Raw genomic sequence first — 26,088 nt, forward strand, 5'->3', positions numbered from 1 at the left:
CTCTCTCTCTCTCTCTCTCTCTCTCTCTCTCTCTCTCTGTCTCTCTCTCTCTCTCTCTCTCTCTCTGTCTCTCTAGCTCTCTCTCTCTGTCTCTCTCTGTCTCTCTCTCTCTAGCTCTCTCTCTCTCTCTCTCTCTCTCTCTCTCTCTCTCTCTCTCTCTCTCTCTCTGTCTCTCTCTCTCTCTCTCTCTCTCTCTCTCTCTCTCTCTCTCTCTCTCTCTCTCTGTCTCTCTAGCTCTCTCTCTCTGTCTCTCTCTGTCTCTCTCTCTCTAGCTCTCTCTCTCTCTCTCTCTCTCTCTCTCTCTAGCTCTCTCTCTCTCTCTCTCTCTCTCTCTCTCTCTCTCTCTCTCTCTCTCTGTCTCTCTCTGTCTCTCTCTCTGTCTCCCTCTCTCTCTCTCTCTCTCTCTCTCTCTCTCTCTCTCTCTCTCTCTCTCTCTCTCTCTCTCTCTCTCTCTCTCTCTCTCTCTCTCTCTCTCCCCTGGATAAGGTGATCTTAGCCAGGGGGTCTACGCTGAGTTTGTCTTGCCTGGGCTTGGCTCGCTGTTCTGATCCGGCTGTAATATGTGATTCTGGGCACCCCTACCTATCCTTCTCATGACGGCCACCGAGGGCCCCGTCAGAGGAAGGCCGCAGGAGAAGCCGTCTGAAACCTGCCCGCTGAGGTGATGTCAGAGTTTCGTCAGATGTGTGGTGCAACTGCTCAGCTGTAAACAAGGACCTGTCGATCTGTCACCATCCCAGCAGCAAACCGGTCATCAGTCCCGGTGTGGGGAGCAGAGAGGTGTTCGCAGGGGCAGAGCCCGGAACGCCCGCACGGCTGGCTGCCGGTCGGCCGGCGGAAACCGCCGCAACGCATCACATCAAAGAGGCCCTGCGCTCTCTGAGGGCAACGGATTGACAGGTCTGACACACCTGGAGAGATGAGACACCTGAGTGTTTTTGTTCTGCCAGGTACATCTCTGTTCCCCTCTTTGTGTTCCCGGCAGGGAGAACACAGTGTGTCGGCAGTGGGTTTGCCTCCCCCAACACTCCCCCCTCCTCTCTGATCATGCTGAAGAAACACCAAGAGCAAGACGGGGAAACAAGCCTTTGATCTGAGGAGAAAATTAAATGAAAATCAATTACCTTACCTTTATATGCCTCCTGTGAATGAATTCTGAAAAAGGTCAACTATATCTCACATTCCATGCCATTTACATTATCTGATTGAATGATAACACGTGTTTCCAATAGGAACATGTAGCTATAGAAGTGTATTTCATGCTCTGCCCTTTGTACTCTGACAGAGGTTTCAACAGCTGCAATGTGTAGGTCCAGGACAGTTTTGATTTGTTCTTGTGCATTGAATAAAGGCCTTTACATCATTTCTGAACTACTACTGCCTTGCAAATGGAGATGTATTTGCGGTTGTTTTTTTGAGAAAGACCTTCATTGGAGACATACGCATCCATGGCAAAGTATCTTTGTTCAGTGTGTAGAGGGAAACTGCTCTGTGACTCTGTGTGTAAGGAGAAGCTGCTCTATGACTCTGTGTATAAGGAGAGGCTGCTCTATGACTCTGTGTATAAGGAGAGGCTGCTCTATGACTCTGTGTATAAGAAGAGGCTGCTCTATGACTCTCTGTATAAGGAGAGGCTGCTCTGTGACTCTCTGTATAAGGAGAGGCTGCTCTGTGACTCTGTGTGTATGGAGAAGCAGCTCTGTGACTCTGTGTATAAGGACAGGCTTCTGTGGCCGGGTGGCTGGATCTTCTTGTGGTTTGGCCCTTGCTATAACATGTCAGACATATTTTATGTGCTGCTGAGGACGGATCTCTGGAGGCCCATATCAGAGATCTGGGAAAGAGCTGGCAAAACCATAAACTCATTAGCCTGGTGTGGCTGCATTTGTGTGTCACTATCTTGGATAAAAATAAATGTTTGCATATAAAGTAACACAGACACCATGGCATACCACACATCCTTCAAAGAACAGAGAATAGCTGGGTGTAAAAACCACAGCTGCAGAGCTGACCGCCCCCCCCCCCCTCCCCCCAGCTGTCTGGCATTCAGAGTCGCAGTGGCAGCGACTGGATGGCATATAAAGACTCTTCACACGTTGCAAAGACCCGCTGATTCACAGACAGGCACTGCCTGGTCCCTGACCGTGCTCCCACTCCCCACTGTGCCAACTGCATTCTAAAAGCCTGAGTTGTCCAGGCCTGGCGCTGTGGGTGCATGACCTAACTGGGTTATGCTAAACTGTGGGCAACATTTTTCAGCCGACTGTGGCCACCTATTTTTCAGTGCAGGTGAGGGAGCAAGCAAATGTTTTTCTAACCTAAATTTGACTTTTTTTAAATGTAATATAACTGCAGGAGCATTCAAGTCTTACACCACAGGAACCCAACGGACTATGTTGGGGCCATGAAGGTTTGGAAACCATTCAGAGGGGTGTAAATATAAGCTAATAAAAGTATCTAATCCCCCTACCACAAGCCTATATAAGTCTCGAAAGCTCCTTACCTTTCAGAGACAGAATTTTCTGTTATTACTTCAGTTTTTTCCCCTTTGGAAAAATGTCTTCTTTCATCAACATAATCTATGTCTTCTCAAAGCATGACATTCTGAACTTTTTAAGCTTTAGTTTCTTTGCTCAGCCTTAAACCTGTACAAACAGAATCTGGTTTCACAGGCCTACAGCAGGGTGCTACAGCTGAAAGAAGCGACACACCCTCGGCTCAGACGTTTTCGCTCAAGGCTGACAAGATTCTGATCTTTTAGTCCATGTCATAATATGACATGTTTCGCCTCTCAAGAACATATAATTACGGTCATTGTTATCTTTACTGTTTTTTTTTTTGAATATTACCATTGTTTTGATCTTGCCTGGCAGATCAATTCTTTTTGTGGAACAAGTTAAAATGTCACAGTGACTTTATGTGAAGTTACAGGCCCTGAGACAGTCTCTGAGGGATCTGTATGAAAATTGAGGCACTCTGGTGTGTTTGAAGGCCTGTAACTGTGGTCACACTCTGACCTGTTGCAACACGTGACGAAAACACACACTTATTACATATATTTTTGACAATGACCTCACTGTGGCCTCCCTGGGACAGCTGAATAGCCATTTCAGTAGTTAGTTCCAAATTCCCTAATGATCTGTGAAATACTACAGCATATTTATGAGTTTCCCCCTATAGATCTGCATTCAGTGATTGTTTGGTTCATATATCTGTTTACCCATTCATTTCACCAGATCGTATCAAGTTATATCTTCTTTTGGAAGATTATGACATATTATAATTTATTTCAGAACAAAGGATGACTATTTTAATATTTAAAAAACATATTTATTTCTGGACAGTACCAGGAATAGCATTTGCAAATTTAACTGGAATGTAAGCATGTGGCTAAAGCAGAGGGTGGTTTTCTGACTGGCTGGATCTCTGTAGGAAAATGAGCAGGAGGACTTCATTTGCAATCACTGTCAGCTGGTTTTGTCATGGAAACTAGAGGAACTGTAGTGTTGCAACAGAGGAGGAAAATTAAAATGAAAATTAAGCACATAGGAAGATAAGCCAGAAGTCCAAAATGATTCAGGTTCGGTCATTTATTGCATAGCCATTAAAATTCAGTGCATATAAATGAGGTTAGATGGTGCATAAGTGACTTTGTGAAATAAGTTTTCAAATAAGTTGGTAATAAATATCTCAAGTCAGGTGGTTATTTTTTTGGAGAGACCCCACAAAGGGCCTTACTCTTAGGTAATATGTACGGAGCATGCCAGCTAACCAGTAACTTCACTGATGCTGTATTTTTGCTATATGTCGGTATTGTCATTGTATAAAATCTCCTTTTGGAGGTATTTCCAGCTGTTTAAACATTTATTCACCCTCTGTGTTTGCAATAAATCTGTGTTGGGTATGAAGAGGCCAAATTCAGCAACGTTTCATCCCTGTGATGTTGCAGTGCAGAAATTCGTAAAAAGGGCTGCGTGTAACCAATTAAATGCAAACATGGCATGTGACCAAGGCCATGGGACTCACAGAGAGGGCTTTAACCCGATAGTCCACTGGAGCCTCTCAATAGTAAATGTAAAGTTTTATTCTTTCTGTGCAGCTCATTAATGAGACAGAGTGCACTTATTTGACTGGTTTACCATTTGGCTTAAAGCGCTGTGTGCTTTTGTCTGGTTTTTTAAACTTTTTTTTCTTTTTCAGTCGGACTGTTTCGTCCTACGCCAAGTGCCGTGACGATGGGCCGCGGCGGAGAAAAAAAAAGGATGAATAACACACTTGTTTGTCAGGCCGTCCTTTGCCTGGTGCCCTGAATTTCTCCAGACACGTCTGCCAACTTTACTGCTTTTTCACTCAGAGCACCGCTTGCTAGCTTTCCGTGAGGGAAGAGACAGCAGAAAGGGGTAAAAAGCTGACGCGTACACACGGTCCAGGAACGATCCGCCACAATGCCAGGGACCAGGGGACACGCAGACTTGCAGGTAAGCAAAACTTACGCAACAGGACTTTGAGTCAGTTGGGGGGGGGGTGTTTGTGGTTTGTCTGGAGAACGTGGGTCCCTCTCTCTCTCTCCCTCTCTCTCTGTCTCTCTCTCTCTCCCTCTCTCTCTCTGTCTCTCTCTCTGTGATGCCCTCCTTGTTTACTCTGACACTGGGCTGCTGTATTTCCCAGCCGGTTGGGAGGAAGTGATCAGAGGGCTGTGGGGTGTTTCTCTGCGTCTCTCCCCCCGGGGAGGGAAAGCGTGGCTTACTGCATCCATCAAATATCAATTAGTGACGGGCTGTGAGGCCGAGAAGAAGCCTTAATGTACCCGGGGGTCAACAAAGCACGCACTTACCAACCAATTAAAGGAGCTGCAGGGATTGTTACAGCGCACCGCTAGCTGTACCTTCCCATGAAGCAAGGGGTGCATTGTAAGGCTGGGGATGTAGCTGATGAGATCCCAAACAGTGCTCTGTGCTTACTTTGAGAATGCCTGTTGCCATGCGTCCTCTTCCATGTTGGAGGGAGGAAGGAGTTTTTGTGCTCATGAATATTTTAGATGTCGGCTATTTTTGGATTTAACAACAGAGTGTAGAATCGGGCTCGGACCGCAGCCAGGGTTCAGGGTGTGGATATGATTCTTTGGAGCAGGCAGCCTAAGCTAACTTTCTAAGCTCAATTTCCTCCTTCATCTCGTAGAAATATCCTGTCGTGATTAAGTTGGTGATATTGAGCAGCCAGATGTCTCATGAAAAAATAAAAGGTTGCTGTTAGGAATTTTTGTACGGGTTTTGTACAGATGTCCCCCTCTGCGTGGACAGTGCTCGATGCTGTTGAGTAATGCTGTGTTTAAAACGAGGTGACGCCGTACTGACTTCAGTCATTGTTATTCATTCGCTGAATTCCACCACAGGAAACTATTTCCCCAGGGATTCATTCCAGGGGGACTGCAGGCTTTTTTTTTTTTTTTTCGGCCATCTGTCTCACATGTGTGGGAAACGGTATTATTTTGCCATGTCATTTTTCATGTGTGAGCGCATGCTGACACAGATTGCTTGTCCGATGACAGCGGGGTGCTCTGCGGGGTGAGGCTTTAGCTGTCAGCTCGTTTGTGACACGCGGGGGACCGTGAGACGACAGGGACACCTTTTTAGGCACGGTGTCGTCCCCGGGCCGGCGCACGGGGGCCACGGGGTGACAGAGTCTGCCTGAGAATCGGCCGTCTGCGCCATGCCTCCATCTTACTGCCTCCTGAATCCAGAGCGCTTCACCGCGGAGTATTTTGGAGGTGTAATGCGATTCGTTGAGGTTAGATATATGGTTTTTGCCATGACAGAACGCAGCCTGTATGCAGTCCAGCCTGCAGCCTGTGGTGCCATCCAGTCCCCGGCCCTCCTCTCTGTGACACAGCTGCCATGATGTGCCCCTCCTCTGGGTTAGCCTGGAGCAGCCGGAGCATTCCGAGGGTGCCTGGGAGGAGTGGAGTGGCTGGCAGGCCTGCCACCTGGGTGATCTGCACCCTGCCCAGCTGGCACACTATTGGCTGAACAGCCTCTGCATCAGCAGGAGCGGCCAATCAGACCTCTCGCTCAGGGCGGATTAAACAGGAAGTTGAAGAGAGCTACACAGGGCTGCAGGGCTCCCAGCACCTCCCATCCTCAGCCGGAAACATGGCCCACTGTGCTCTGCTGGATCTCCTTCTTGTGGGAAACAGTGCGTATGGATATGTATGATCGTCAGACGGGAGCTTTCCCAATACAGACTAGTGGGGGTTATCACCGTATATCCAGAAGGAAATGACTGGAATGATTGCTTCCAGATGTGCCCTGCAGAGCAGATTTGTGCAATTATATTGCTATATGTGGAGAGGGATTATTAAATATGGGGGATCATACACAGGCTTAAGTGCAATTTTCACTGAGAGAGCGTGCATCTTCCCTCCTTTAGGCCAGTGCCATATGAATGAACCAGACCTCGTGCTAACATTTGCCGTCTGTTTCATCCTGTAATAATGGACTGCCACACACATTATACCCGGTTATGAAGCAGCCGGATCCGACGCCGGATGAATGGATCTTGAAATGGAAGGGAAAAGGACACTGCAATGAAGAGGTTAAGCTAAGAGGCTAAGAGGTCTGGCTAAGTGTAAGCTAATTGGTTTGGAGAGCATGAGAGTCTGCGTTATTTAATAAAGTTATTATGACCTGCAGTAACATTGACGATAGCCCGCAGGGACTCCGGAGCTGGACACCGTGATGTCAGACTGGTGACATTTAACCCCAGACAGAGTTACCGTGGTTACAGTGAAACAGAGCACTCGAAGGAGATTAGGCATGGACACATCTGTTTTCTATGTATTCCTTTTTTTTCTGGTACTCATGTTTTACTAACTCATTTGTCTGCACCCCTTCATATTATTGATGGCATGTGAGAGTTCGCCTATGAGATGCTGTACTTTTTTCATTGACTGGGTGGATCACATTTGCCCTGCCTGTGGAGTTAAACTCAGTCATCCTGTCTGGTGCCATCATTTGGACAGTGATGTCAAAATTATAGGAAGGCTTTCCTCTTCTTTTTCTTCTTCTTTTTCTTCTACCATTCAGTGTTTTTCCCAGTTCAGACACTTCCTATGATCAGACTTTGATAGGAACTGGCACACAGGAAAGTAGTCTGCCACTTGCAAGACTCTTTCTCTTCATTCATATCCTGAACCTTAGTGGAATTGATCTGCAGTAAACGTCCTACTATGTACGTAATTTTTGGATGTGGTGATATGGTGCCAGTGCAGCCAGTCCAGTATAAAGCCAGTGCTGCACTTGCTTTGCCGTCCTGACTGGGGATGAAACAGCGAAAACAATGACTTACCTCTGCTAAACAGAAATTTAAATACATCAAGTGAAAATAAGCCATTGTAAAAAATAAGAAGAAGACGCACAGAAAGTCTTAAATTTATAACCTTTCTCAGCTACCTTTGCTGCTTGCGGTTTGCCTTTTTTGGCCTCTGCGTCCTGTCTACTGCCAGGTTTTTCGTTCAGGGACTGTCAAAGGGGTTTCTGCTGAAGGAGAAGAGTGTTTTAAAAGAGAAAACGCCTTTTTGTACCTGTTAGGGATTATTAACTCACCTAGCCTCACTGCTGTAACGATGACAATGAGGATTATGTAGTTCTATGTAGTTCTTTACATATTATGGTGATAAAATGACAATACAATATAACAGCAGATTGTTACATTAGAATACATCTATAGAATATACAAAAAAATAGCAAAAAATACAGTTTGGAATACAGCTGTGCTGTAATATCTGGGAGTGAAAATGTTTTGAATCATGATCAATGACATTAATGAAATGTGACAAATAAAGCATTCAAAATTTGATAAAACTGTGAAATACATTTTAACATATCTTTTCATGTGTTACATGGTCTTGGTATATTCAAATGTATTTTTATTATTCATTTTGTTTGATATTATGTAATAATATTGTGCATTTCAAATCTAATTTACAATAGAATTTCCAAAGTAAATTTTAATTTGATTTTGTGTTAAATGTCATTGAATATTGTTTCATAATGTCATATAAGTGAATGTATTTTTTGCACAAGGTTCAACATAAACCTAAAACATGAGATGGAGATGCTAATGATGTTACCTTACTCCCATCCACACGATGCTAAACGGAGAAATCCTGGGCTTTTATATGGTCATATAAGCTTCTCATAAACCAATTTATTTTTACAAATGCCTCCTTTGTGTCTGTCAGATCAGTTTTCAGATTCAGTTTTCAAAGCACTAATTTACAGATCAAATCAGCCGATTGTTCTTTGGTTCGAAAAATCAGATTAAACGAATAAAGAATAATTTATGGCTTTTCCCCTCTTTTATGTAACCGTGTTTTGGAATTGCCAATGGTAGAGTAGTCTCGTCTCGCCATGACAACCACTGCACTCGTGCGGGGGCGCTGGACTGAGATGAATGCAATTCTAAAATACGTTCCCATGCGACCGACGGCTGTTTTCCACACAGCACACTGCAGTAGAGCGGGTACTCATCGGAGGACAGGCACAGCTGCACTGACACCATCCGAGCAACACAGGCAGGCGGAAAAATCTCAGGGTGCCTGAGAGCGGTGAGACAAGGAGGCCCCTGCCAACTCATCCGCCCACATCCCTGATGGAACAGAACCAGTTTGTTCTGGTGCTGCGGGATGCTGGTGGTCGTTAAAAAAAAATAACCTGGCTGGTTTCAAACACATTACACAAGGGTCAGCCTCCACTCAAAGTGAGTGCCTTGCTGAGTGATCCACTGGGGGGACCCCATGAATAAATACATTGTTATTCACTTTCTGTTCTATTTTATAGCTAACAAACACTCTTTATGAGAACAATCTGGTTGTAAATTAAAACAGAAAGCATTAAAATCAATCTGAATAGTCCCTGATCACGATACACGAGGGAAACACAGAGAATAAAAACATCTTCTTCTGCACAAAAAAAATACCATTAATTGTCAAAATGTTACGAAAACTAACAAGTGGGAATAATTGCTCACTGTAATGTGTTTTGGTCTGTCTGCCTGTACTTTAACGAAAGAGCTGACGTGAGATTATAGACGGGTCTGTTCTGTTCTGCTTTATTTCTGTTTTTTTTATCCCTCGTAGGGGAGGGAAGTCACTCCCACTGCCTGTAGAATGCTGAGGCTCGCTGGGTTATTTTCTCACTGCTCGCTTTCTGAGAATTTCAGGTCTTTACTTGTAAAGTACAGAACACAGAGAGGCCCTGTGCTTCCAGCACAGATAAACGGCCTGTCAGGCAAACCCCGATCACGTGCAGGGTGGGGGGGGTGGGGGGGTGCAGGCGGCACCAGTGGGCTCGTTCTGACCGGCGTGGCGAACTGCGCTAATCGCCTGTGTGATTTTCTGTCCTTTAAAGAGAGGGAGGGGGAGATTATACAGTTCAGAGACTCTCTCTCCGGGCCCATGTTCTAACGAGGCATCCGTGGGTCCTGACCCGGGCAGGTCTCTCTCTGGGGGCGTGGCGGGGTGTAACGTGTGACTGGGCATGCTGCTGGAGCTGACAGTCAGCGTGTTATTAAAGCCCCTTTCAGTCAGCCCCCACGCACCCCCCCAACCCCCCCACCCTGTATGTACATTAGCGCTTAGAGACCACGTTGAGCCAGTCCTGCAGGCTGTAGCCGCAGCAGCTGAAATCAAGGCTCTCTGTGCAGGGTAGTTATTCAGTAACCGCAGAGAAAAAGCAGGAGAGGTGCATTGTGGGATAGCTTTGTGCTAGAGCCCACCTTCCCCTCCCAGCAGCTCAGCTGGGATGCATGTCCTGTGGCCGGTGTGTTGCCTGGATCTTCCCCTTTAGCACAGAAGCACAGGACATTGTGGAGAGCTGCAGAAACAAGCTGTTTCTGTAGCTGGGGCGTTAGTTATTTTGAAACGCGTGCGTGGTTTTCACTCAGCGGTAGCGGGCCCACATGCTGGAGCGCACTGCCATGCTGGTAAAAACGTGACCGACGGTTCACAGGTCGCCCGTTCGCTCCTTGTTATGTAACCAGGCAGGCAGACATCCTTCTCTGTGACATTAGTTTCCTGGAGTGAGTCAACAGAACGCCTGACCGCAGCTGACCAGGCCCTGGGACCCTGGGGAATGGAGCATAACTACATTTTTCATGGGGGGGAAGGAAGGGGCCACACGCTTTGCTGTGAGAGCCGGGGGTGGGGGGGGGCTGCATGCTGGGGGGGGCAGGAACCCCTCGGAGGAAAGACGGGTACGCTGTCACACGGGGGCGGGGGGGTCAAACCCCAGAGAGGTGGTGGGGGGGGTCTCATTTTCACCTACCTTCAGGTCAGGGTTAAGTATCGTCCACAAGGCCAGCTCCAGCTCCTGCTCCTGCTCCCTTACATTGTGTGGGCAGCTGTTGCACTGGGAAGGACAAACTGCCGTTAAGATGCTGCATTAGAATGTTGCCAGGAGCTGAAATGCCTGGTCTGAGTGAAAGTTTAGGTGGCCCTGGCTCACCCACATGCCCCCTTGCAGAGCCTGTCCTCCATGGTGGTGCTCCATAGCTGTCTGGCTGGGGAGATTATTTTGCATCAGTGTGACCTCCAGGACACCGTGACCTCCACCCTGAGTGTGGGAATGCTTTGAGGAGCTTCAGCCTGTGCTGCCCCAGGATCTCCCAGCATGCAAAACTTCTGCTGCTGTCTGCCCAGATCATTCAGACCCACCTTGAAACCAGGGAAACCAACCAATCAAAAACAGAAAGCCAGAGGGTGTCTCATGGATTATATTTAGGAATGAAACACAGGATCAGACAGACTCTATCTGCATTTTGAAAACAAACAGAAATGTGCTATGAAATGGGCAAAGTGTTTTAAACATTTTCTGTCATACTTAGCATGATTGTCTTCAAGAGTGAAGCAGGTAATTCCTATTATCTTGACAGACCTTTGCAGAGGAAGAGGGATTAACGTTCATTATCTTCAGTCCTTATTTTCAAATCAAAGTCCTTACATTTTTCTGGCACTAAAATAAACTGGTCAGATTTAAAATCCTGACACCTGGAGGAGAGAACCCTCATGCAGGTAGCGTGAACTCTGGGAGCCTAAAAATATTATCACTCACTCGTAAATGAGGGTGAATAAGTTTTTTGCTCAGTCTGAGCCCAGGAACCTCTCTGAAACGGTGACAAGCTGTTCGAGGTGTGGTCCATAGTCACCGTTCTCTGCTGCTCTGTGTGTAATTACAGACAAACCCTCATGGTGCACTCTACTGAGTGCAGCGGCAGTGATCTCTGCAAGCTGTACTGGTCTCAGACCTCTGTGGTTTTTACCCATAAACCTCCCCTGCCGCACAGTGATGCCCTGTTTCATCTCTGCTATAATTACACAGATCGTGTAGAACGCAGGGCCTGGGAAAAAGGGCCAGAGAAGAACGAGATATTTCGATCCTTGGAACAGGGAACATCATCTTCCCTGGCTCTGGCACTGTTCAAAGCGCTGCCATCAAGTAAAACTTTCACATTAAATTCCTGCTCGGACACCAGCAGTGGACCTGTCCAGATGCATTTACATCCCCATTTGAATATGGGCATTTGACTGGTCTCACAGCCCCGCGGTGTTTAGATTCCACAAAGATCAGCGAACAGTCTTAAAAACCACAGAATTAGAAGCCAGTGTGCCCTGAAACCTCTTCCACGTCAGACAAATGTGGCGGTGTCTGTGAAACAGACCTCTCCCTGTTTGAGAACCATTTCTTTGCGTGCTGTTATGTACTGATTGTTGTGCAATCCTTCCCTTTGTAAAAAATAAAGACAGTAAGGAGAATGAAGTCACAGCTGGATACATTTACATGCGGCTCTTTATATTCACATGAATAATTCATTCCGTTACAAAGCAAATCGCAGCACAGGGCATATTTCAGCTCTGAAAGCGCGGTGTCAGCAAAGCAGAGGGAGCCTCCCGCGGCCATCCCATGCTGCAGCCCATGTGCGGCCGTCTCTGTGGCGATCTGGCTGTGTTTTTGGACACACGCTTGACATAGTACTATGTGGAATATGTCGCCTTTCGCACTCCTCTCGCACACACAAGCACGTGAATAGACACATGCTCACAGGCACACACAGACACACATGTTTGCATACAGACACAAACACACTGACACACACACATATGCTCACACACACACACACAAACACACACACACACATCTGTGCACATGTGCACATGTAACCACACATAAACATGCACACACACATGCACACACACACATACACATACACACACAGACACACACACACACACGTGCGTACACACGTGCACATGTAAACACACACACAGACGTTGAGTGCGCATTGAGACAGTGTGCCAGGTCTGGTCCACTGGGTCCCACACTCACCCCCCACCCTTTAAGACACACACTCCACTCACATCTCCAATTTCACACTCCAGACGAGCCCACAGAGAGAACCGTGTGCTGCTCTCAAAATGGCCGACTTTTTATGAGTGAAAATACTCAAAACTGACATGAAAATGTATCCAATATATTTTATGTTTGAGGAATAGCACTTATTCTAAGGACAAATTAGTGTTTGCAGGTAAAACTTCAAGAATATAAGTCTCGTCAGTTGGTTCAGACGTTAAACAGAGGTCCTAACTCACTGTCCCAAGATTCCATTCCCAAAGAGTTAGAAGGCCTCCTCGTGTTGTGTCCAAACTTCATATCTGAGTTTGACAGTCTGGCTGTTAAATTTCCTCACACATTTAAGTGACTTAGTTAAGTTAGTTAGTTCATTGCTGCCCCCTGCACAGACCTAGATGAATGCGTGGAGAGAATTTGGCTTGCAACCCAGTTTGGGGCGTACACTTTGGAGATGGTTGAGGTGAGTTACTCTGCCCCACTCTCATGTGTGAATCCTGTATCAGTGAATGAGTCATGGCTTAAACTGTCCAAACATAGGCAAAGATTTACTTTGACACAGTTGGCTATGACACGCTAACACTCCGAGGGAATACCTCAGCCAATGAAAAACGTGAACGTGTGAGTGTCAGACCCGAGACTGCTGTGACATCACCGAGGTCCAGGTGAGTGAGCATCACTAGCTCAGTTCTCTCATTCAAAGCCAGACCCTCCAGAAGAGATGAAGGTTCGAGGCAACGGGTCAGAGCAGACACAGTGCAGAGTTACCTAGCAGCCTCCGGAATCTTCCATTCCTCTGTGCTGCTCTGCCCACAGCACTTCTCAGTGATACACACGGTGATACAATCTCTCTAATCACCAGGAACGATAATTTAACCTAAACGCTTACATGCTTGCATGCTGTGGCAGGCAGTGGGGTGGTGCACAGGGCTCATAAACTCAAAGGGGTTTCCAGTTCAAATCTCAGGTGGGGACCTGCTGTTGTACCCTTGAGCAATCTATTTAACCCAAATTACTTCGGTAAACTCTCTGGCTGTATGAATGTGCTTTATGTAAAATGTAGGCTGTACATATAGCTGTGGGTAAGGGTGTCTACTCAGAAGACTGTGTAGTGCAATATTGTATCAAATTAAGACTGGATGGAGCAGCCTTTGATCCCTCTTTCTGCTGTATCTCTGGGGTTGGGTGTAACAGGGCTGTGTCGGTGCGCGGCGTGACTCTGACTGCTGTTTGCCGGTGGGGAAAGTCCCGGCTGCTCCCGCCCCACGCCTCTGCCCCCTCGCCCCTCCCCCGATCTGGCTCCTCTGAGGAGGAGGAATGCAGTCTTCGTATTTCGGGAATTTTAATTGCATCCAGAATGAAAGACATTCCGGCCCGTGGGCTGCGGTGGCTGTGATTCGGCCCGGCGCTTTGGCAAACAGAGAGAGAACCGTGGCCGTCATCCTCCGCAGCCCCTGTTTCCCCTGTCATGACTATCATTATATTACATTATTTTCATTTAGCAGATGCTCTTTTCCAGAGTGGCATACATAGGTTACAATTTTACATGTTATCCATTTATACAGCTGGATATTTACTGATGAAATTGTGGGTTCAGTGCTTTGGCCAAGGGTACAGCAACAGTGCCCCAGTGGGGAATCGAACCAGCAACCTCTCTGTAACAAGCCCTGCTCCTTACCACCATGCTACATTGCCCTCTCATTTTAACGCCTCTCTCCCGTTTTGAGGAGACGGGACTTGTAGTAAGATACAGACACAAAAACAGACAAATTACAGAATAACAATGACGCACAGTAACCCGGCTCTTCATTCAGACGACCAGATGAATCAGTGTCATTCTTAATGAATGTTATGAATGCTCCACTGCCTGGGAGCCCTGGCTGTCCCCCTGCCTGCTGGTTGTCATTGCGTCTGTGAATGTCATGTCCTTTGAAACAGCACAGAGAACCGAAAATCTGCCAGGAAGGACGGGCTTTCCGTGTGCATTCGGAAACGTTACGCGAGGGAAGCGTTTCCGTCGGCCGCGCACACCGGCCGTGCCGTTGTTGGTGCGTTGAGTCAGGCCTTGTTTGTCCAAACGTGCAGGCATCTGTTTCGTTTTTGACCGCTCCTTATCGTGACGGGGCGCAACTATCTGTGTGAAAATAGTGATAAGAGCACGCGCACCAGCCAGCGCACAGGGCCCTGGTTCCCCTCATTGTGCCCGCTCACCCCAGCTCTCTGGCCCTCTGTTTTCACAAGGAAAGCCAAACAGGGCCAGCTGCAGAGACACAGAGGGCGGAGCTAGGATGGAACATGGCAAACAGGCCCCCACCTCTGGCCCACGGCTTCTGCTTTCTGTCCCCTTGTTTATATGTGCCCCCCCCACGTGTTATTGTTTCCAGAGAGAGAGGGAGAGACACAGGGAAGGGGTGTATCCGCCAGCCTGGGATGACCCACCTGTCTATCAGCAGGAAACCCAGAGGGGGAGAGAGAGGATGGGGAGGGGGCACTGGGGGGATGTGTCGGAGGGGGTGGGGGGGGGGTCAGAAGATCACAGCTGGGCTATGCCCACTGGGGTGTTCCAGTGGAACCCACGCCCTCCCCCCCAAAGAGGATGTGGCAGCAATGCAGACTGGAGACCCGGTGTCTCTGACCTCACGCTGACCAACAGCCATCGGAACCGAGAGGGCAAATATCTCCACAAAGCCGTCATTGACAGTTCGCTCGGCGTGGCCTCCGTCGTCTCCGTTACACAATGATGACAGTCTCGTTTTACAGTCCCCGAGGACCACACACGCATCACAGAGGCCTGGGCCGGAGAGGCCTGCCCTGCGCGGCTGTCTGCAGGTCCTTCAGAGCAGCCTCACTCCCAACCTTTCCTGTCACAGTCACTAACACTCACACACGGGCCTCCCATAAACGGCTTGCGTAACACAAGTATTCAGTATTCAACCACAAAGTTTTTTGCAGCCTCCCATGAATTTATGGGGGGTGGGGGTGGTGGGTCATAAGGGTCTGGAACAACCTGACATACGTGTTAAAAGCACACGTGTTTGCGTGTTGACGTGTGAGCTGAAGGAAAGACAGCACACAGAGCACCGTTTTAGCAGCAGAGCGAGAGACGGGAGAGACGGAGGAGGCGGGAGGAGTGGGGGGAGGTGCGGCGCTGAGGGAGTCACTCATACCCCGTCTCCGCTGCAGGGGCGCGGGCTCGGATGCTTTTCCATTTCAGGTCCTGCAGCCAGCGCTGTAGTGTGTGATATCACATGCGATTTGGGATGAAAAATTCCACACTGATTTGTGCTTTTGTTAAAACCCGGGACAGCCACCAGTGCACCAGTATAGTAGCAAAGCTTTTCAGCGCGTTTCTATTCCAGCTGCTGTAGGATTCAGAAGTCCACTCTGATTGAAACAACTTCCTGTTCGTCACCTCCTTCCCGAGGCTGTTGTATTCCCTCCAATACTAGATTCCACTGCTTTCTTCTTTTCTCTCTTTCTCTCATTTCTGTTTTTCTCTCTTTTACTTCTACCCTTTCCTGTCTGCCTCCTGTGTTTGGCATTATCAGCAATGGCAGGGGGCCAACGCCCACAGCCTGAGTGTAACCTCTGCAAACCAGCGGAGGCAATGACAGCCCGACGCAAGCAGACATTCAAACCCACCCAGAACTCAGAGTGAGGAGGCCTGCCCGGATCCGGCCCTGCAGTGGGAAAGGGAACAGGGCCGTCTGGCGGGGAGCAGCGCGACAGCTCTGCAGTGAAATATCTCTGCTCTCTGGTCCTGTCTGCGGGATCCTGGGCCGAGGGCTGTGTGCTGTGACAGGTTTATCCCTTTCACAGTGGTGTGCTTGCTGCAGGGCCTCACCTCCCTCGCAGGCTGACGCTCCCGACACGGAGGCTGCAGACGCACAGACACGGCCGGGTGACTCAGCCCGTAATAAAGGCCATCAGACAGGCTTGTAACGCAGGCCGACTTTAACCACAGACATTAACACCAAGGCTCTGCGTTTCCCCCTCCGCACACTGATACCTTACAGGCAGACAGAGACAGGAGAGGGGCAGCTGGGGGGGGCGGGGGGGTCACATGCAGGGCAGAGAGAGGAAACAGGAAGAGAGGAGGAGAGGAGAGAGGAGGTGGAGGAAGGAGGGAAGGGGAGAGGAGAACAGACAGGTGGAAGGAGAAGGAGAAACAGGAGACAGAGAGGGCAGAGGATAGAGGCGACAGGATAGAGGAGAGCTGTGAGGATATAAGGGGGCAGAGCAGGATTTCAAAGCCGCCCGGAGAGAGGAGAGGTGGCACAGCAGGTCACAGCAGGTGACACAGAGCACACAGCTGAACTGCTGCCTGCTGGTGTCTCACAGACCCACGGGCCACTGTTTTAGAGTGAGTGAGAGGACAATACGGTGCTCACAGAAACACACTACTAGGAAGGTGTGTGTGTGTGTGTGTGTGTGTGTGTGTTTGTGTGTGTGCGTGTGTGTGTTTGTGTGTGTGTGTGTGTATGTGCGTGTGTGTGTTTGTGTGCGTGTGTGTGTGTGTGTATGTGCGTGTATGTGCGTGTATGTGCGTGTATGTGCGTGTATGTGTGTGTGTGTGTGTGTGTGTGTATGTGCATGTATGTGCGTGTATGTGTGTGTGTGTGTTTGTGTGTGTGTGTATGTGCGTGTGTGTGTTTGTGTGTGTGTGTGATGGGGGGGTGACTGAATTAAGACAGCAGAGTTACTGTGGGACGTGCACAGAAGAAAAGACCTCTCTGCTTTCGTGTACAGAGCCCGTCTGTGTGGGTGTTAACATCAACTGTCATTTAAACAGTGAAATACAGCACAGTGCTGTAAACTTCTCCCCGCAGACAGACACACCCTGCGTCTGCACATGAGCTCACTGGCTTTGAAAATATCATTGTGTTCACCAATTACAACCCTCAGCACCACTCAGACTTCAAGAAATAGGTCAATTGTAGTTTTTCAGGCATGAATATTTGCTTTTCTCTTAAGTGTGAACGGCTCAATTGGTTTCATCCACAATTAATACAGTAAATTTGTATTTAGCTATTTAGTAGCTTAGCACTTATTTAAGGCTAAACTTGTGGCTTTCCTGAGCTAACTTGTTTGTGCTAATTTGAAAACTATTCCACCAAGTGAGTCAGGTTTATGTGGCGTGTGTGCCATGCCTTCTCTGAGTCTCCCGCGTTCGGAGGTCGTGAGTCAGAGCGCAGGAAGCCGGCCTGTTCCACAGTCACTCTCCGGGGGGGGGGGGCGCTAGCGTTCTTGGCCCTGCTGCAGGCACTTATGTAGCCTTGCTCTTTGAAGTCGGGTGATTGACGGGTAGTACGCCGAGTTTGCACCGGGAGACTGTGATGACAGTGTTCACGCCCTCCGCGTCCCCCATGGGCAGTGAGCCTGCTTTACCTGCCACTCTGAGGTAGGTAACGTCCTTTCAGAGATACAGAGCGTTTCGTGAGCAGAGCTCTCATTTGGCTAAACAGTGTGCAAGAAATACCAAACATCCCGAGACAATAATTACATTGTGAATGAGCGCAATCATTTCAACACAACCGCGATCCTCAAACGACGCCCGTTGAGAAATGACTAAATAAGACCGCTGATGACCGAGCCGAGCAAACAGCAGGTGACCCAGGATGTGAGTGTGGTTAGCAGCTCTGGAGCCTCTGAGCCTTGTATTTATGGAACGGGCAGCCATGAATCCATCACCACGCTCCTCTGCTGTGTACACTGGGGGTTATCTCTGCTTCTCAGGTGGAGCGCAGGAATGTTACACAGAGGTTATCTGATAGGAGGCCTGGCGCAGCGTACAGGGGATCCTATAGCCGGTCGATACATTCCAAGCCTGGCATTCCGGGCTCTGATTGGCTGGAGTCTCTCAGGATGTAGACCCGCCGCTGCTTGACTGCTCCAGTATAGGGGTTAAAAGATAACCGATTATGTAATATCTGTGTGTGTGTTTCTGGTTGGCACAGTAACAAGTTCCTAAATAGCCCGTTTGGTATGACGGTCTCGACACGTTTCATGTATTTCTGTAATCATCTCAGACACAAGTTGCACAATCGCTAGAGAAAAAAAGAAAAACACGGGTAAGTTCAAGGTATGGAGAACATTCACAACTGTCTTTGCACTCTCTGAAATAACAGAGAGAATACAAATACAAGAATTTAAATAAGACAATGAATACATGTAAAAATGAACAGAAGAATAGGAGATGGTTCAGTGGTGGAGGATCAGTACTATGTAAATCGGGGCGGCAGACTTGTGGCTTTCTGTTAATCCTTTAATGATGTTTCCCTGAGGGCAACCCGCAGGTCCGACGCAAAGCAGTCCAGCACCACTGTCTGCCAGCAGCTGCAGTGACCTCGCCTGGGAGGTTTGGGGGGGGGGGGCTGGGGTGGTCTTGAGTACTGGCCAGCAGTGCAGAGTTCAAGAACCATCCCCCTGGCCCCCCCAGGACGGCAACCAGGCAGAGGAGGTGACTAACAACTGCAGATGGCGTTTCGGCAGGAGCCAGAGAGGGAGGTAGCAGGGCAGAGTGAGGGGGACAGGGAGAGCTTGGTGTTCCGCCAGCGAGGAGGGGGGGGGTCACCCAACGCTGACCCCCTCAGGGGCCTATCACCCAGCCTCATAAAGAGCTTTCATAAAGCCGCGCCATCACCACGGCCCTGTCAAAGGGGCTGTTACACAACAGGCAGGACCTTCATGCCCGCACAGATATTTTTACCCTGCACTGCACCGCTACGCCGGGGTGCGAACGGGGACCACATCCAAAAATAAGACCTCTGAGTGAGGTGTGAGCGGGCCCGTGTGAGGTGTGGCATCTGTCACGATGTTTCGTGACCCCCCTCTGCTGAAAATGACAGCAACCCGGCATCACTGCTTATTAAAGGAATCAGCTCCACTTAAATAAGCTCCACCATATCACACACGCGCAACGCGTCTACTTAGCCTCGCATGTAGCACCTGCAATAGATTTTGTGAAGCGCAAAATATATTCATCATATTACATAACATATTAATATTTATATTCTCATGAAAAACACCCTTGTTTTTTTGCCATAAATATATGGCAATATATAATATGATATTGTGTATATATTATTTATGTGTAGTACATGATGGTAATATTTATCATTTATTGTACATGTGTATGTGGATGTGTGTAGATATATTTACGGCACATATATATTATTGTATACGGTACACATTGTACACTGTAAGGTACAGTAGGAGGAAAAAGGAGCCATTCTTCTTTGTCTTTCAGCCTTCAGTGTAACAGCTGTGGTCCTCGGCAGTCTGCCTCATTTGATCGAATAACTGATTCTGAGACGTTCCAGTATGTATGTGAAGCGGACAGATTTACAGTCATTTCCCAGGGTCTCTCCATTCCCCTGTGTATTTCTACCCGCCTACCACTCTTTCTCTCTCTCTCTCTTTCTCTTCTCTCTTCTGTCTACCACAGTGCCTTCCCCTCTGCCCTATTTACCTCTAAGTCCCCCCATCTACCTTGAAGCCCCGCCCACTCTCCCCCATCTACCTCAAAGCCCCGCCCCCTCTCTTTCCCCTATCTACCTTTAGGCCCCCCTACTCTCTCTCTCCCTCTCCCCTCTACCTATCTCTACACTCCCTACCCCTCTCTTTCCCCCTTCCACCTCTACACCCCACCCCCCACAGAGGATTTGCTCGGTTCTGTTCCTCTCCGGACCGCTGGGCCTGCCGGCAGAGTGGTCGCGCCGCCGTGCCATGCCGCTCTCTGGGCGGAGTCCTGCGGCGTGGCCGTCCCCGTCCGGTATCTCTGCGGTTCTGCTCCGGTGGGGCACAGCGGAGGCACCGCGAAAAAAAAAAAAGCAGAAAAAGCTTCTTGTGTGAGAGAACCCTCCTCGCCTGTTCCCATTCGCCATTGGACAGGGCAGCAGCCAATGGGAAGGTGGGGAGGTTGACTTCCTGTGTAGCTGATATATGGGCCCCTTTGGTAAAATATTCTGGGCCTCTCCCATGGTGTTTATTTAAAAAAGAAATAATCCTGGTCTTAAAGAAAAACAATACTGCAGTGCACGCGGTATTTGGATGCACGCCAAATCCGCCGCTAAGTGGAACCTGATTTATGGCCATTTTTCAAGGTTCCTGACTTTTTCCAAAACACGTATTATATACAGTCAATTCAGTTCATATAGACAACCCTGGGATTCCTGCATAAATTTTGTCTGTACATTATGAACTCGAACTTGTCTATTTGGAGTTGATATAGACAAGAGGCATTTTAAATTGTCCCAAGAGAAAGAAGATATGTACATTAGAGTATATATAGATATATATTATGGGTGCGTGTGCTCGTGTGTATATGTGTGCATGTGTGTGTGTGTGTGTAGTTGCAGAAAGAATATTACATTACGTACTCTCCTTCACTGCCCACTGTCCAGCCCACACAAAGTTCAACAAGGACAAGAGACTTGTACTTGTGCATCTGAGAGACAGACTGTGCATCCTTCAGGACACAGAACCGCAGAGGTTCATTAAAAGATCAATGGTTTCACAGTTATTCATTATTTACAGCGTGTTCTGAATTTTACACTGCAAAATTCATACTTAAAATAGGACAGATTGAAATAAAATCAAGATGGTTAAAAATACACTGAAAGTCAGCTCACTTTATCTAAATAGAACTATTGAGTAACAGTTCAGCAGGTAACAAATCCGTCACTGAAAGTGTACTTGATCCAAGTCAAGGAGGTTATTCACGTCCGGTCCTCCAGGCCGGGGATTCTGTAAGGACTGAACGCCAACCTTCAGGCTAAATTTTTGATCTACACTACCCTCTACCGGCTGGAGGTTGAAATATAACGGCAACTTCATGCGCCATGACAAGTTCACTTCATTCTTATACAACACTGCCATCTGCTGTTCCTATATGACGTCACATTGCTAACATCACACTGCTTGGTACAAATTACACATTTAAATATATTTGTGAAGAAACAGTATTTTAAAAATACTATAATGTGAGACACCACGTAGTGAAAATGCGTTTTGTTTAAAATGAATTTGGCTATGTTGTGCCCCGGTGAAAGGCAAATCTGACTCCGATCAGGCAGCGGCGTTCTTCCTGCTCGGCTGTTTGCTTTGGAGGGAGCACACAGAGATCGCCTCTCTCGATACCCGCTGCCTGCACCTCCTCACCGGGGTACGGCGCTCCTGCCCGGAGCCAGCGGGCTGCTCCGCGATCCTCCGCCGGGATCGGGTTACGGTCATGCGCTCCCCGGGTTGTGACGTCACACGGGCAGTCCATGGGGGGGGGGGGGGGGGGGGGGGCTGCTGTGACGGGAAAGTGGGGGTCATACTGCCGGTGGGATTACATGTAACAGTGTAACAGGTTGGAGCTGGGTATAAATGAAATATATTTCATATAGTTTCCCGTAATATGTATTTTTACTCTTCTGTAGCGCCTGGACAACAGGACGCTTTCTGTGGAATACAAGACTGCCTTTCGCCATTGCCTTTCGTCCTAATAAGTGATCTTATTGATTGCTGCCACCTGCTGTTCAATCGTGTGAATAGCAACGTTACAACACATAATTATCATTTAGTACAGTGTTTCTCAATCCTACTCCTGGAGGCCCACTGTCCTCTTCTATCTATCCTTGCTGCTTGATTAAATCAGGTGTGCTCAGCTAATCAAAAGTGCCACTGATGAGTTCAGTCAGGTAGGTAGAGCAAGGATAGATAGAAGATATGCAGGACAGTGGGCCTCCAGGAGTCGAATTGAGAAACACTGATTTAGTACACGCTCTTATCCAGAGCTACCTCAATGGGTTAAAATTTTGAAATGTTACCCATTTATACAGCTGGATATTTATCGAGGTTGAGTACCTTGCCCATAGATTTTTATAAGGGTGCTGCCATCTGCTGGTGGGCAAACGGGCTGTAAATTCAACATCTGCTGAAATATTTTGTACTTCTGTGGTCATGTGCATGCATGAATGGGTGATTGAAAGTGTGTGTGTGTGTGTGTGCACGCGGACATGTGTGCCTTGCCTGTGTGCATGCCTGTGTGTGTGTGTGTGTGTGTGTGTGTGTCCACGCATCGTTAACGTATGGGGTGTTTGTGTGAGGGAGGCGCGGAGACACAGGCGGGGATGTGCAGCTCCGGGGGTGCGGCGGGGGAAACGGTCCCAAATGGGCCCGGGGCAGAGCGCTCCCCTGGGAGCCGCGACACTGAGACCATCCTCAGAACAAACAAACAACGCGACCAGAACCAGCTCGGCCTCGGCTGCGAACTGTGCAGTTTATCAACACCATGCAGCTCTGAACACAGCACCAGAACAAAAAAAAACACAAAAGGATATCAGACAGATAATTCAAAAACATGTGTGTCTGAGAGAGTGAGTGTGTGTGTAAGTGTGTGTGTGTGTGTGTGTGTGTGTGTGTGTGTAACTCTGTGTGTGTGTGTGTGTGTGTATGGTGTAAGCATTACCAGCATTGCAGTTACAGTCACTGTGTTTAGAGACCACAGATGAGCTTTGATTAAGCCACCATGACGTTAAAAAATCATACATAACTACTCCTGTCTATCAGCGAGGAGCCGCTGTGCCTGGGGTCCATGCTGCTCATTACTGAGTCACTCTCCAGTGACCGGGAAGAGACTGTCTCTCAGTCTATACACTCCACAGCCACTGCAAACAGATTCAGACTGACTGCAGCCAAAATGACTGGAGTATGAAAAAACAATTCAGTTTTTGGAAACATTCACAATTACCTCTGCAGCCCAGACAAGAACTGGCTATCAATTTGACATCATCAGTGCTGTTCCAAACCTTGTCTTGGTTAGCAAGTGTAATGGTAGAAATGTGTAGAACCTGAGCAAAATGGAAGCAAAAAGGTGGCTAGCTATGAAGCTCACCACTAGAAACAACAAATACACAGTAAGCTATTTAGGTGGTTACAACAACATCCTCATATTGACTTTTAACTTTGCTTGTCAGCTGGGCAGACGTTTGCAGAAATCAGCTATTTCATATGATGTATTTATAATGGTACTGTTGTTATTTGAAAACTTCTGTTCTGATTGTTACGTACATGCATAAAACTTGTAAAATAAACCTTTATTGGGAGGTGAGTGGTGGCAACCGGTCTGAACCAGCTTCAGATGTATGCTGATGGAGTTGAAGTTTCCCCACTGGGGCAGAGATCTGTGAATTTACCCGTCCTGACATCCTGACTCTCTCTCTCACCCTTTGTCTCTCTCACTCTCACTCTAACTCTCCCTCTCCCTCTCTCTCTCTCTTTCTCCCTTCCAGCCAGAAAGGGCTAGTCCGATCAACCTGAACCACTATGCCACCAAGAAGAGTGTGGCGGAGAGCATGCTGGACGTGGCCCTGCTAATGGCTAACGCCTCGCAGCTGAAGGCCGTGCTGGAACAGGGCCCCGACTTCAGGTACTACGTCACCCTCCTGGTGCTCATCGGGGTCTCCCTGCTCTTCCAGGTGTCGGCAGGCATCCTCTTTGTCTTTATGGGTACGTTTCCATTCAACAGACATGTTACTTACTGACAGTCACTGCATCAGGACCAATGAGCAGCCAGTAGAATATAGGCCGTCCTCATTAACTGCTTAGCAACAAGCAACTCTGATTTACTGCAGAGAGACAGGGGTTATGAGAACGGGAGCGAGAAAACAAGTTCACGAGCCAAAAGTCTTAAAAGGCAACAATTTATTTCTTTTCTGGGGGCTTTCTTATTCTAGCTTGTTGTTTTCATTCAGTGAGAGAGGGCAGAGGGAGCAGAGAGAGTTGTGTTTATTTTATGCTTTGAATGTGTGGATTCTGTCCTGGCCACCCGGTAGCCTGAATAAACACCTCTGAAGACTGTGATTAGCAGCTTGCTTTTGCCGTATCCTGCTATTCACACAAGTATATTCAAGTGAACAAATATGTACACAGTATTAATTGCTTATGAATATTTAACTTAATTGCATATTTATTTAGTTCTTTTTGTGATAAATTCAAATTTTATTCTGGTGTTCAGAAAGTTAACTTAGGGTCTATCTTAAAAAAGGATTACATTCCCAGCAGTCTGTTGCCAGGAAACTGTGTCGTTAATGGATAGAGGTGTACTGCAGGCCTGTACTTGCACCTGTGTAATTCCTCTGAATATTGCACTGACTGAGAAGTTTATAATGCTCAGGTTGCTAAAATTATATGGTGTAATGATTTCCATAACTACATTAAAAGCCTGAATTTATCTTTTTCCTATTTTCTCTCTCTCTCTCTCATGTGTCCTGGTGTTTTTCTGCCTCTGTGTGTGCGTTTGTGTGTGCGCATGTGCATATGTGTGTGTGTGTATGTGGTGTGTGTGTGTGTGTGTGTGTGTGTGTGTGTCTGTGTGTGTATGTCTGTGTGTGTGTGTGTGTGTGTGTGTGTGTGTGTTTGTGTGTGTGTGTGTGGTGTGTGTGTGTATGTGTGTGTGTATGTGTGTGTTTATAAGCTCGGAAGGACCTGAATGATGTTGCCAACCAGAGGAGACTGGACGTGATAAACAATGTGGCGACCGGCCTGGTGTTTGTCACAGTCATCATAAACGTCTTCATCACCGCTTTCGGGGTACAGAAGACAGGGCTGTACCCCAGACCCAACTGACCGCTCACACACACCCCGAATCCACGCCCAAAATACAGGTACACGCATGCTGCACTGACACACCGAAAAAGTGTGCTAACTTTGTGACCATGGTAACCATAAATCGAACATGGAGTGAAGAAATACACAGAGAGGCTGACTGCCCTCTGAGGCTAACACCACACACTGGGTGTTTTTACAGCTAACAGGCATGTAAAGTATGCCAGCTATGTGTGTTAGCTCAGTGATGTATCGATGACCACAATAATCACTCATTTGTTCATTACTTAAAAGTTAATTGTGCTTGTCTTTTTGCCTTTTTTCAGGTGAAGCTGACATTTCTGTCTTTTTGGGGAGGACAACAGCGTTTAATTATCACATAAGACCTTTGCTCTATTTTTCCTTCATCAAAGACCTTGATATATTGTTTTCATATTTAGATATTTTCTAGAGTTGAAGTATTTGTATGGCAAACACTTACCATGTAAAGGAGAAAATATCATTTTACCCTTTTCTACTATCTAATTTATTTCAAGATACTAATATAAAGGAATGCCAGTATCCATATCCAATATTTTCTTTAATATACTCTTTTGCCATCACTTTTTTAGGAAATGCAAAACATCAAACAACTTGAAATGGGTTTCAGTGTTAATTTTTCCATCCTTTTTATGTTTGTGTTGAACACGTCACTTTTCAAAATTGTTCCATACCACAAAATAAAATTATAAAAGGAATTGTACCTTAATCTCTGCCCCCCTTTTGTAGTGTGCTGATCCAAACCTTAACAACAGCCTTAGACACCTCAGTGCAGGCCTGCAGTTCAAAGGTCAAAGGTCAGATGAAAAGATTTCTTCCTGAATTGAACTGCATGGAGGAAGATGACACTGTTTCAGTTAGAAGAGGGGAAAGTCATGATTCACTAATGTCAAAGTTAATCTTTTATGTATAAAATGAGTTTATAGTGTTTACACCTACCTGGGCTCAGGTATACCTTACTGGTGCAGGAACTTTTGGTTACCTTTTCCCACATTCCAGGAGTGGCAGTGGCACAGGAAGGAGCCGGTTCTCCCTCTCTCTGCATGCTGTAGGA

At 47.4% G+C, this 26,088-nt stretch overlaps 1 protein-coding gene across 1 annotated transcript; it reads left to right on the plus strand.

The window, feature by feature from the left end:
• Nucleotides 1-4,292: 4,292 nt before the first annotated feature.
• Nucleotides 4,293-25,374, plus strand: ninj2 (ninjurin 2). The gene is made up of 4 exons (XM_036518352.1): nucleotides 4,293-4,478; nucleotides 23,681-23,897; nucleotides 24,865-25,054; nucleotides 25,322-25,374. Exons 1-3 carry the CDS (start codon nucleotides 4,446-4,448, stop codon nucleotides 25,014-25,016), a joined length of 402 nt encoding a protein of 133 aa, XP_036374245.1. The 5' UTR covers nucleotides 4,293-4,445; the 3' UTR covers nucleotides 25,017-25,054; nucleotides 25,322-25,374.
• Nucleotides 25,375-26,088: the final 714 nt, after the last annotated feature.

The sequence above is a fragment of the Megalops cyprinoides genome, chromosome 23, assembly GCF_013368585.1.
Source record: "Megalops cyprinoides isolate fMegCyp1 chromosome 23, fMegCyp1.pri, whole genome shotgun sequence".
NCBI classification, from domain to species: Eukaryota; Metazoa; Chordata; class Actinopteri; order Elopiformes; family Megalopidae; genus Megalops; species Megalops cyprinoides.

What these genes read in the sequence shown, in the direction of transcription:
- ninj2 (XM_036518352.1), top strand. Translation starts at nt 4,446, where the DNA reads ATGCCAGGGACCAGGGGACACGCAGACTTGCAG. An exon ending in GGGGACACGCAGACTTGCAG is followed by an intron (nt 4,479 to 23,680) that starts GTAAGCAAAACT and finishes TCTCCCTTCCAG; the next exon opens with CCAGAAAGGGCTAGTCCGAT. An exon ending in CATCCTCTTTGTCTTTATGG is followed by an intron (nt 23,898 to 24,864) that starts GTACGTTTCCAT and finishes TGTGTTTATAAG; the next exon opens with CTCGGAAGGACCTGAATGAT.